General features: G+C 37.9%; 1 protein-coding gene across 2 annotated transcripts; it reads left to right on the top strand.

The window, feature by feature from the left end:
* Positions 1-881: 881 nt before the first annotated feature.
* On the top strand, positions 882-7,066 carry LOC140776809 (peptide methionine sulfoxide reductase B5-like). 2 transcript variants are annotated; one of them, XM_073120671.1, is made up of 3 exons: positions 882-1,121; positions 6,548-6,704; positions 6,779-7,066. In XM_073120671.1, the coding sequence occupies exons 1-3, from the start codon at positions 1,027-1,029 to the stop codon at positions 6,974-6,976; spliced, it is 450 nt and encodes a 149-aa protein (XP_072976772.1). In that variant the 5' UTR covers positions 882-1,026; the 3' UTR covers positions 6,977-7,066. The 2 variants fall into 2 exon arrangements, with proteins under 2 accessions (XP_072976772.1, XP_072976773.1); XM_073120672.1 differs by having other exon boundaries at positions 894-1,121; positions 6,802-7,066.
* Positions 7,067-12,246: the final 5,180 nt, after the last annotated feature.

The raw sequence follows: 12,246 nt of genomic DNA on the forward strand, positions 1-12,246 counted from the left end.
AAAGAATGAAAGTTTTGATGAGTTTTATGCAAAACTCAGTGACATAATGAACTTTACTTTCAACCTAGGTGGAAAAATTCCTAAACATAGAATAGTGCGCTTCTTAGGTATTTTCCTAAAAAATTTCACGCTAAAGTCACTATCATATAAGAAAGTAAGTATATTGAGGATATGTTTGTTTACTCATTCATAGCATGATATTTTTTTTTATTCATATTATTTAGTACATAATTTACTCTCTGTTTAACAATACTAATTCAGGGTAAGATCTATTCATTTAAGCATTTAGCACATGACCTTTTAAATTTTCTTTTCCAAAAACCCAGGTGAACAGATTGAGTATGATACTCTATTATATACCTTGCCAACGTGTGACAAGTGCAGTGTTGTTAGCGTTATATGTTAGACGAGTTTATGTTATATGATAATTCAAATGACTTTTCATATTAATGTCTTTATCCCTATCATTGATAAACATGTGACTTTATACTTGATATATTATGTATATATGACTATTGTGTATATATAATAGTAAGATGCTCTTTAAAGATATGTTATGATCTATGTGGAGCCCTATTAGGGGTTTTAGTATTTTATTGATACCTTGATGTGAGTTATTTTTAATTTAGATATTGTGGATAAATTATGGTGTTGATAAATTATAATGTTGATATATATTTTATTTGATTGTCGGCAACTAACCAAGTTGCTGCACATGTGCCATGGGAACTCCGTATACTATAACCTATTATTAGTAACTGAAAAATAAAATATATTTAAGTTGCAAAAGGCCTCTAGAATAATTATTTACTTGGTCAACTCAATCCTGTAATATAGGGACCTAGTAAAAGGCGGTGCAAATTTATTAGTTATTACTCCGTCCTTCTGACCCAATCCCGATTCTTCGTCATTAAAACCCCTTCCTAATTTAGCTTTATCCCAAGTTGTAGGCTGGGAGTTGGTATTGATTAATTGGCAATTGGCATTTGTGGGTTCTCTCATCGGAGAAGAAGGTTGACCGTGGCCATGGCGTCGTCGGGCTCACTGCAGAAAACCGAGGAGGAGTGGAGGGCGATCCTCTCGCCGGAGCAGTTCCGCATACTTCGGCAGAAGGGGACTGAGTAAGCTTGGCTTGTCTTCTACCTCTTGTTCTTGACTCTAGCATTTGCTAATTTTATATAGCTTCTTGTTTGTTTTGTAATTTGAGGTGATTTGGGTTGGTTTCTTTGATGTTTTTGATGTGGCGTATGCCGAAATGGTAGCTTTCTCACATTATGGTTGTCCAATTTTGATTCAGCAACGTGGGGTTGACTTCTATTTCTTGAATGGTTATTATTGAGAATTTTGATGATTTGTGGAATTTTTTTGTCTTTGTTCTCATCTGCAGTTTATAACTGGTAGATTAATTGTTTCTATACTTTCTAATGTTTCTTACTATGTGATTGAGATGAAGATATGGACTCAAGATTCCGTTTGACTTACCCAAACATATTGATTTGATGTTCAATATTGTATGTGCTACCTCTTTGGCATGTTTATTGACAATGATCTTCTTCAACTTTTATAATTGACTCTGAAACGATTATTTCTAACTCATTTATTGATCTTCTTCAACTTTTGTGGTGTTCATTTATGGGGAGTTCTTCGTTATATTTTATATTATTTTCTAATTCATATGGTCAGTGCTTAAATGATTACTATCTTATTTAGAACCCATTAATTAGAAGCTTGGTCCTTAGATTTTCTTACAGTTAATTAACTATTGATTTTTATCTTTTGGGTATTGTGGGTGTGGACCATGGTTCCCAGTTTCGGCTAGACCGGCTATATGCAATCCCGATACTACCCTGAAATTAGTCTATTGACTAGTTTTGGTAGGGTATTGGCCGGATTAGGGGTGCTCATGGACTAGGCCTAGCTCGGACAAAATAAAATTGGTCTCGGGCTTGGACAAGGCCTGGCCGAGTCCATTCTTAAACTAGTATTAGGCAGGGTCTGCGCTCGACCTTGGACAAGGCATGGCCCAATCAATTCCTAAATTAGTATTAGACTAAGTTTGAGCTCGAGTTTTCTAACCTTGTCCGGTCTATGCCCATGTTATTGGCTAGGTCAATTGTAAGCAGACGGACTAACTATGTCTAATTGAATCTAAATGTTTCGAAATAATATTTTTATATGTTCGAAATATTCTAAATTCCTGAAAAGAACATTTTTATATAATTTAAAATTTTCTAAATGTTCTCACTTCTATAATTGTTTTCCATCTCGATCAAGTTAGTCATAATCAAATTTTGTTACTATTGCTAATACTCCCTAATAAGCATAGTTATGAAAATAAATAGGCTTAATTATACTTTGCTCTCCTATACTTTGACCTAGTATTATTGTGCCTCTTGTACTATAAGATCATATAAATACCTTTCTAAATTTCTGAAAAGCTATAATCTCTTAAACGCTGTTAACAGATATCATAAAATTATCTTTCTATCCTTATATTGTTAGAGAAAATATTAGATTTTATTAGCTGATAATTAAAAATTACCTATCTACCCTTACCTATTACTGATTGGACTATTTTGTCATGCACCCCACCCAATGCTATCAAATCGCTAGTTGTGCCCGGTTGAAAGAAGAGAGAACGAGAGAGACGTTTCACCTTCTTCCTTATCTCATCCCATCTTCTCCTCCTTTTCCTCTTCTCATCCCATCTTCTTCCCTTATTTTTCTCGTTTGTTTCCCTTCTTTTGCCTCTTTAAGCCACTAACGAAGGAGAGGGATGTTTTAATCCACCCTTATCTTCTTAATTAGGTTGCTAACTTGTGTTGAATATTTACAAAGTAAACTAGGAAATGGATGCCGTAGTTTCATTTGTTACAATTCTGAATTTTTGATGCATAATTAGGTATTACTTTCTATACATCTTGCATGTCTCCCTAGAAATTCATGCACAAAGCTTCTTTCAATGGCAAATAAAAATAGCTAATACTCCAAATTCGACAGTTACAAGAACTACACTGAGCCTTCTGGTTATTATATATTCCATGTCTATCGAGAATGAAGGGAAGTGTGCAAGATGATTGAAACTTTTTCTCTTAGAAGCCTAAGGAAGAGAATTTTGTAGTTCAGCCTAAGGAAGGAGATAAGGGCATTGTCTAAAAATTATATTTTGACATTCACAAAGGTAATTTAGTCTATATGAAAATAATATACTGTTTATGTCCTTGAAACATGAGTTTTAACTCATGGAAGGCTTAATAGATGAGTTTAGTTATAGCTTTCAAAAATCTAAAGAGATATATATATATATATATGTTTTTATAGTACATGGGGGTAAAGTGATACCGAGTCAAAGTATAGAGGGTTAAAATGTAATAAAGCCAAACAATTATTTAACGTTTAAGGAATATAAGCAATTAAATATGATCTAAGAAATTTAAATTTAAATTTAATAGACATGGATCAAACTAATTGCAGATAGATAGGCTAGAGCTCAAAAGACGAGCTATTATCTATGGGCTTTAATGGATGGGCTGAGCGCTAAGGGCTCAAGTCGAGTCCAAAGCAGGCCTGGGACAGACTATGGCTCGATTTTATTGGGTTGGGCATGGATAGGCTTTTTGAGCATCCCTAGGCTAGATTGGTCGATGCCTGATCAGGATCAACCAAGTTTCGGTTGTTTCAATCGAAATAAACTAAATTAGGAGAGAGAAAGGAAGAAAAAGAAGGAGGATAGCAAGAAAGAAAGGGAGAAAGAGAGAGAAGAGAGTAAAAAGCTTATTAGAGAGAGGTCAACAGAGTTGGATCTATGTCAGAAGAGTTCGCCGGAGGTCGACGGAGTTGGATCTACGTCGAAAGAGCTTGCCGAATGTTGATGAAGGTTGGAACTATGTCAAAGAATCATTGTTAGGAGAGAAAGGGAGTACGAGAGGAGGATGAGTTTGTGGGGGCGGGGAGAGAAAGGGAGGGAGAGGTTGGAATCGGAGTTTTTCTTTTGGAGAGGGAGAGTGATAATAGAGGTAAGGAGGAGAGTTGGTAGGAGAGAGGGAGAGTTAGTGGAAGAGTTAGTGGGTGAGAGAGTGGGAGAGTGTGAGTGTTAGAAAAAAAAATTATTTGTATGAGAGGGGAAAGAGAAAGAGAGAGTGTGCATGGGTGGTAGAAAATAATATTTTTATTTTTATTTTTTAGACTGCATATGAATAATTTATGTTTATATCTTATTAAATGAATCAAAAATACAAAAAACACAATTCAGCACAACATTTCCTGAAAAATCACACAGAACCAAGTTGAGAGAGTTATTCCCTACAATGCCCCCACATATTCAGAGTTCAAAAGTTAACCGTTTGGAAGTATTAGATCTTTACTAGATTGGGTAAAATGGGCAGTCAATAATCAAATAAGGTCTTTGATAGCCTAGAAGGTCTCAATGTTGTAAATCTTTCAGAAAGAGAGATAATCAGGCTTAGGCTTATGTAAGATTGATTTTGTACGCAGAATAGCAGTAATTAAGGCAAATAAATTGATAGGAAATTTTTTTATTAACATTATATAGTTTTTGAGACTTGCAACAGATATCACAGATGAAAGGTTCATCGATAGTGCTTAGGATGTCATCCCAAGTGCAGATTGATCATTGGACAAGCTCATTCACTCAAGAGGCAAAAATCTGTGTAGGTGGACTGGATGGAGATGGGACGTGCAACAAGTCCTCAGTCTACTGTTTTAGGCTTGGAATTCAACCCTAGACTTTGCACTTGAGGCTCCAAATTTACACTCTAGAAGGCTTTTTTTTTCATGATGTTGCTAGGAAAAGGGAAGCTTTCATTTGTACGTTCATCTCTGTGAGCATCTCATGATATCCTATTTATGTGGATCTGTAACTCCTACAGTTACAAGAGGACAACTTCATAACTTTTGGTTTAGAGGTACAAGATGATTTTGAGACGCATGGTTGTCACAATATCTAAAGTTATAAGATGACTTGGTTCAAAAGTAGTAAAACAACTCCAAGAGTGGCATGAATTCTACAACAAGATACAAGAGACATCTTAGGAGACAATAAACAAATCAAGTTACTCTAAGCTAGTAGAGTAGGCTACAATCTATCTCGCTCTACTTGGATAGACCCTTATGTCTAACTACTCAATGGTGCTGACAATTGGCAGAACCCATAAAGTGCAAGAGTCATTGCCCCTCAAAATTGAAGCATAACATGCATTAGCAACTAGTTCCAATAAAAATCTCAGAGAGACTAGGATGTGTCCCTATTATTCAATGAATAGAAACATGGCCTTCTTATTTCATTTCAAAACCAATACAGAAGGTTGAAATCTCAGGTAAGTTGAAACATTTACCACTGAATACACGTGGTGCTCTTGTAGAGAGCATGGATCTCAAGATCAGCTAATCCTGAGTTCAGACTGGTTTCGGTCTGGCCGATCCCAATCAGACCGAATTCGGTCTGGTTTTGACAAGTCCGGCTTACTCTATTTTGAGTCCTCACTTTACTATATAGCAAATATATGGAAAATTTAGTTGCATAAAACTGTAACTTCTATTTTCCACCCAGCAGCTGGTCCTTTTAGCCTCATTAAACTCTCTTGCCTTAACAACCCTCATTCCCTTGTTAGGAAGTTGATTATAAGATTTGCATAAGTTACGAGCAATGTGATTCTTAGTCAGTCTGTTTGCTATCTCTGTAGCTTATCAATTGGTTACTAAGTCATGATAGCTTTTGAATCATGATTTTTGATATTTATCTCCTACAACAAGTATACCTTAATTTAGTAAGTCCTGAAATCAAGTCACATACATTTACAATTTCATATGTCAATGTCCATATGTGTTGGGGCTTAATTAAGGACAATGGGAAACCTGCCACTTAGTTTGAGACTTGGATACTTGCAATTTATATATGGGGACCAGCCATAGAATTAGTTTGGTACACTTTCATGTTTCACAAGATATAAGAAAATCTAGTTTTTATAAAGAGGAAGAAAATTTGACAGAGTTCGATGTTGGAGCATTAAAGATCAACATTTTTTAGACTAGAGAGTCACTAGTTTGTCTTTAGGAGTCTATTACGTCTAGCAAGGATCAAGTTGTTTTCGGTTATTTCTATTTCATCATTTGTTTTACATGTTTACATGTACTTTCTTAACTTTTGTGTTTGGCTCTGTTTTTAGGTTCAACTTAGGGTCTTTAGGTCAATCAATTAATATCTCTTTTGACCTAACCCAACCTAGGAAGTTGAGTTTAATTATCGCTTCTGTTATTCTTCTTATTAGGGATAAGATCTCCAAAGTTGTATCATTCTGAATTACAAGCAAGGTGCAAGTGATGTGATATTTGTCAAGGGATCTGGGGACTATGTTAAACAACAGAAATCATTTAGCTTAGATTGGGAGCTCAAATTAACTCATGCATCCACTTAAAGAACTAATAGCAGTCACATGAGTAGCTCTCCTCAGATATGGCTTTCACGTGTTTCCATCTATTCATTTCTGTGATGATGAGCAATTGACTGTGAATTAATCACTTCTTTTAGGTACCGAGGAACAGGCGAATACGATAAGTTCTTTGCTGATGGCATTTATAACTGTGCTGGTTGCGGGAATCCTCTTTACAAATCCACTACCAAGTTCAACTCTGGATGTGGCTGGCCTGCATTCTACGAGGGATTTCCTGGAGCCATAAAACGGACGGTGTGTTTCTCTCCTCTCTCTCATATATTGCATTGCTAACACGTTTATTGTCACTTCTTTTGATCATAACACAGATGAGACTGGGTGATTTTTTCAGCCGGATCCTGATGGGAGGAGGACGGAGATCACTTGTGCAGCTTGTGGCGGTCATTTGGGTCATGTGTTTAAAGGCGAGGGGTTTAAGACGCCGACCGATGAACGTCACTGTGTCAACAGCGTTTCAATCAAGTTCATGTCTGGCTAAAAATGTCTTGTCTTTTCTTCAGGTTTAGATGTTGTGCAGACCATAATAGGACTGAATAATGTTGTATTGTTTACCTACTCGTGTTTAAGAATGTGTTCAGTTGCACATGCTATACTCATTCCTTCGTGTTATACTTGGTTGAAACTAGCAAGTTGCTAGAAGATAGTTTTTGTGAATATCTACCAAACTCCGTGGGAGAAATAGGGTTCCTAAACTAACTACAATTTAAACATATAGAAAGATAAGGTCCAAGTCAAAGTTAAAGAGTTAAAAGTCACAAATTAAATTCATGTCCATTTAGCAAAATTGAATCATATTAGATTTAGAAAAATCAATTAAGAATCAAACTTTTAAATTAAAATTGAGTGGGAGATAAAAATCCTAATTCTACTTTAACTATGAAAAATGCAATTGATGTGTGAAAATTTGAATATGATTATAAAATAAAAGGCAGAATACAAGTAGGAAAATTTAGCCACACATCATCACATGTTTTAAAATTTAGCTACACATCAAGACATGTTTTTTAAGTGGAAAATCTTTCTTGTCTAGAGAAAAAAATCACGGACATGCTCAAAGTCGATCAATTAGGGGTGTCAAAATAAATGAGTGGAACGGCTCAGGCTCGGCTTCGCTCAATTCAAACTAAGTTGAGCCTAAACTTAGTTTGAGGCTTGATTTAAATTTCGAGCCGAGCCTAAGCCGGAGTTGGCTCGATAGAAGAAAGGAAGAAAACGAAGAAGAGGAGAAAGAAGAGAGGAGCCGGTAGGGAGGGGCTTGGTCACTACTAGTCAGCCTCTTGTCGGATGCTCGGTTCCGGTGAACCTGAGTCAAAAAGGAAGACAGAGAGAGAGAAGAAGAGAGAGAGGAGAGAGAGGAACTAGCACTATTCGGCGGTGGAGGCGACGGCAACGGTCCGAGGTGGCTGGCGACGGCATACCGAGAGGGAGAGGGAGTTTGAGAGAGGAGAATGAGAGAGAGTGATAGAGTTTGAGAGGGAGAGAGGGAGAGAGAGGGAGAGAGATAGAGAGGTGGCGGTTGCGGCAGGGGGGCTCGGCCTAGTTGGCTGAGTCGGCAGCTGGGGGCATGTGGCACCCTCGGCGCACACCCACTACTTGCTTGGCACGAGCTCGTGCTGTGCAATAACTATTTATTCTTTTCTTTTTGTCTTTCTTTTTGTCTCTCTCTTCTTTCTTTCTTTTTTTTTAAATTTTAATTTTATTTATTTATTTATATTATTATTATTATTATTTGATCTTGGTTATTACATTCGAATTTGAGATACAAAAAACATGTAATGATTTGTACCTAGAGTCGTTCAATCTCGAGAAAAAAAACCTAAGACTATTTTATCTTAATGTAATTGAACTTGAATGAAATCAATTTAAGGAGATGTACAAAGTGGAACTTGAACATGTCAAAATCCTCACACAACAACTAGACGAAATTAAAGATAAGATGAAGACTGTAGAGGCTAAATTAGAGCGATTGCTGAAGAAGGTGATGTTTTTAAAAGGGAAGAACAAACTGGATGATATTTCGAAGGCTCAAATTTCTGGAAAAGACAAGTATAAACTTGGATACACCCATAATTCAAGTAATAATAAAATTGTCTTTGTTTCTGCAAGTATTCAAAATGGAGAAAACTTGAAACCAATATTTGTACCTTCAAAGCAAACTTAGACGAACATTTCAAAGTCGAAGTTGTATCAACAACGTGGTGAATCTTCAAGGTGAAAATGGTAAACATGAGACACACTACTCAACAAAAGGTAAGTAGAAAAATGTTTATACCCACATGTTATCATTGTGGCATTCTAGGGCAGATTAGACTTAATTGGAAATTATTATAAAAACCTAGAATTGCTTTCATTTATGAGATGAAAACAAAGTCTATATATGTTAAGAAAATTGATTTGAAAATTAGAGTTATTCTATGTTTTGTGGTTCTCTTGGTATTAAGCATAAATTTTCAGCACCCATAACTCCACAACAAAATGGGATTATGGAAAGAAAGATCCGTGTTGTGTAGGAAATGGCGAGGGTTATTTGCATGCTAAAAGGTTCCTTAAAGGTTTCGAGCCGAAGTGGTAAATATGAATTGTGGAAATGGCGAGGGTTATGTTATATGTAATCAATCGTATCTATCTAAGACTAGTGATAGGTCTACGGAACGACTCCTTCAAGATCTTGATTTATTGTAGGAAGCAGCCCGCGCAACCGAGGAAAAATATTCACCAAATATTCTCCTATAGTCAGAAAATTATGAAACCAAGTGGAATCGATCCATAACTCCATGATCTACTATTTTTGTATTTATTCCCTTCACAGATTCAAACTGAAGCTATGATGAAAACATGAAATATTGTGGATGATGGTGGTGGTGACGGGTGGAGTGGATGTTAGGGTTATGGATGGTAATAGAGATGAGGGTGGATGGTTGATGTTGTTTAAGTGATAAAGACGAAGGGAACGAAATGGTCGAGATCCTAAAGAAGAGGGAGGACTCGACACACGAGGGAGATTAGAAGTTAGGAGAGACCTTGCCAACGGTAGAGGTGGTAGGTTGATGAAGAGGGAGGAGGGAGATTAGGGTAGGGAGAATACAAAGAAGATATGAGGCAAGAAATCAATAATCTAATAGTATAATGAATTTGGCTACCATCCACACCTTTATATAGGCTAGCTAACAAGCAAAAATATAATTACTAACCCTAATTCTAGAAGATTCCTGCCGATCGCGTTTGAACGCGCCCGATCGCATTCGAACGCACAAAAGGTGTTTTCTGTATGTGCGAACGCGATGTAGGCATTTGAAAGCGACGTTCGAATGCGCTCGATAGTGGCGTTCGAACGCGCCCGACTGCGTTCAAACGCGTATTTTGCATTCTTTTTATTTGCGAATCTGATGCAGACATTCACAAAGGCATTCGAACATGCCCCCAATCGCGTTTGAACGTGATCTACAGAAAATTTATTTCAATAAAATAAATAACTAATGCAATAAGAAAAGACCCTAACTAAGTGTATCAGCACACGACGCTTCCCCTACCTTGTCCTCAAGGTGAAAAGTCGGGGAAACGCTCCAAAATATCCATCTCCAACTCCCATGTCGTCTCATCGGATGACTTGCCAAGCCACTCAACTAGAATGCCCATCTCTAACCTGGTACCATGACGTCGTCGGTGCCTAGCAAGTATATGAACTAGCTCTATGATCTCTGTCTCCTCCAATGGCTTCAATAGAATTAATCTAACGACTTCATGATCTCTAATCCGCTCCTTCAGCAATGAAATATGAAAGACATGATAGATTCTCAACCTCTCCGACAGCTCCAAACGATATGCAACTGAACCAATATGCTCTAACACCCGAAATGGACTGAAGTAGCGATGTGCTAACTTCTGGTTTCGCATCGGACGCAAGGTCACCTGTCAATATGGTTACACCCTCACAAACACCCAATTGCCGATGTCGAACTCCTGCTCCCTATAGTTGCAATCATAAACTTGCTTCATACGGTTTTGAGCAAGTTTAAGATGGGCACGCAACCTCCTCAATGTGGCATCTCTATCCATCAAAGCTAAGTCCACCTTCGTCCGATCTGTAGATCTCATTGGATCATAAGCGCGTAACGTCGGAGCCATGTGTCCATACACCACCTCAAATGGAGTCATACTAATGCTGCTATGGTAGGCGGTGTTGTAAGACCACTCTGCCCATGGTAAGAACTCCAACCATCATCTCGGCATCTCTCCAACAAAGCACTTCAAGTATTACTCAATGCCTCGATTGACCACCTCAATTTGGCCGTCCGTTTGTGGATGGTAGGCCGAACTGAAGTTCACTAGAGTCCCCTGTAATCTGAAAAAGTCCATCCAAAAGTCACTTATAAATACACGATCACGATCCGAGACAATCCTACGTGGCATGCCATGTAACCGAGCAACATCTCTAACAAAAATTTTAGCCACTGACTTGGCTAAAAATGGATGTGACAATGCCGAAAGTGCACATATTTGCTTAATCTGTCAACCACCACAAAAATAACAAAATAACCACGTACGAACCTAAGACCCTCTATGAAATCCATAGAAATGTCTTCCTAAACACGGTCTGGTATAGGTAAAGGCTAAAGTAATCCGGCCGGTTTTAATGTGGTTGCCTTAGCCCTTTGACAAACTTCGTAAGCACGGACAAAACTCCTCACATCACACCTCAATCCTGGCCACGTGCAACTCTGAGATATCCAGTCTTCAAGACACCCTTATGACCAGCCTCTAGAGTTTGATGAAAATGCTCCAATAATTTTTGCCGCAATCTATCATTTTTAGGCGCCCGAATGCATTCGCGGTCCAGTAGCAAACCGTCTTGATTCTCCAACTCTGGATAGCACTCCAGATCATCCATCACCTCCTGTAACAATCTCAAAACATCTAGGTCAGATGTACATGCATACCTCAGCTTATCAAAAAAAGAAAAAGCAGGAGAAGAATAGGCTGCAAGCTCGGTGGTATCGAGGTGACGTGATAATGCATCTGCCACTCTATTTTTCGTTCCTTTCTTGTATTGAATTTCATTATTATACCCCAGCAATAAAGTATGGAAGGCTCCTTCAATCGGTTCGGATAATGAATCACCTACCGATCAAATAAGGTCTCTACTTTGTCATCGCATGTAGAATTGCCAACATCTCTCTCTCGTAAGTCGATACAATTGCTAAGATTTTTGTGATAAAGCCTTACTAAGAAAGGCTATGGAACATCCTCCCTGCATTAGTACAGCTCCTATGCCAACTCTCGACACATTACATTTCATAATGAACTCTTTGGTGAAATCTGGTAGCGCTAAAATGGGTGCCGTAGTTATTGCTGTTTTCAGTTTTTCAAAGGTGGTAGTGGCTTCATCCGTCTATCTAAAAGAGTCCTTCTTCAACAAAGAAGTGAGAGGAGCAGCGATCTTGCCATACCCGGCGATGAAGCGGCGATAATATCCGGTCAGCCCTAAAAATCCTCGCAATCCTATGGTGGTAGTAGGAATAGGCCAAACGGTTATACATGCAACATATTGAGGATCCGCCGCTACACCTTCCGCTGAGATGATGTGGCATATATACTCCACTTGTGATACTCCCTATAGGCACTTGGACTTCTTGATCTTCAGCTGGTTTTGCTTCAACAAATTCAGCATATCCTCCAAATACCGCCAATACTCCAATTCAGTCTTGCTATACACCAAAATATTGTCAAAGAATACCAAAACATACCTTCACAACAGAGGCCGAAATATATCATTCAT

Source organism: Typha angustifolia, chromosome 14 (assembly GCF_048772165.1).
Source record: "Typha angustifolia cultivar Huaian chromosome 14, ASM4877216v1, whole genome shotgun sequence".
NCBI lineage: Eukaryota > Viridiplantae > Streptophyta > Magnoliopsida > Poales > Typhaceae > Typha > Typha angustifolia.

What these genes read in the sequence shown, in the direction of transcription:
- LOC140776809 (XM_073120671.1), top strand. Translation starts at nt 1,027, where the DNA reads ATGGCGTCGTCGGGCTCACTGCAGAAAACCGAGGAGGAGTGGAGGGCG. An exon ending in CTTCGGCAGAAGGGGACTGA is followed by an intron (nt 1,122 to 6,547) that starts GTAAGCTTGGCT and finishes CACTTCTTTTAG; the next exon opens with GTACCGAGGAACAGGCGAAT. An exon ending in CTGGAGCCATAAAACGGACG is followed by an intron (nt 6,705 to 6,778) that starts GTGTGTTTCTCT and finishes ATCATAACACAG; the next exon opens with ATGAGACTGGGTGATTTTTT.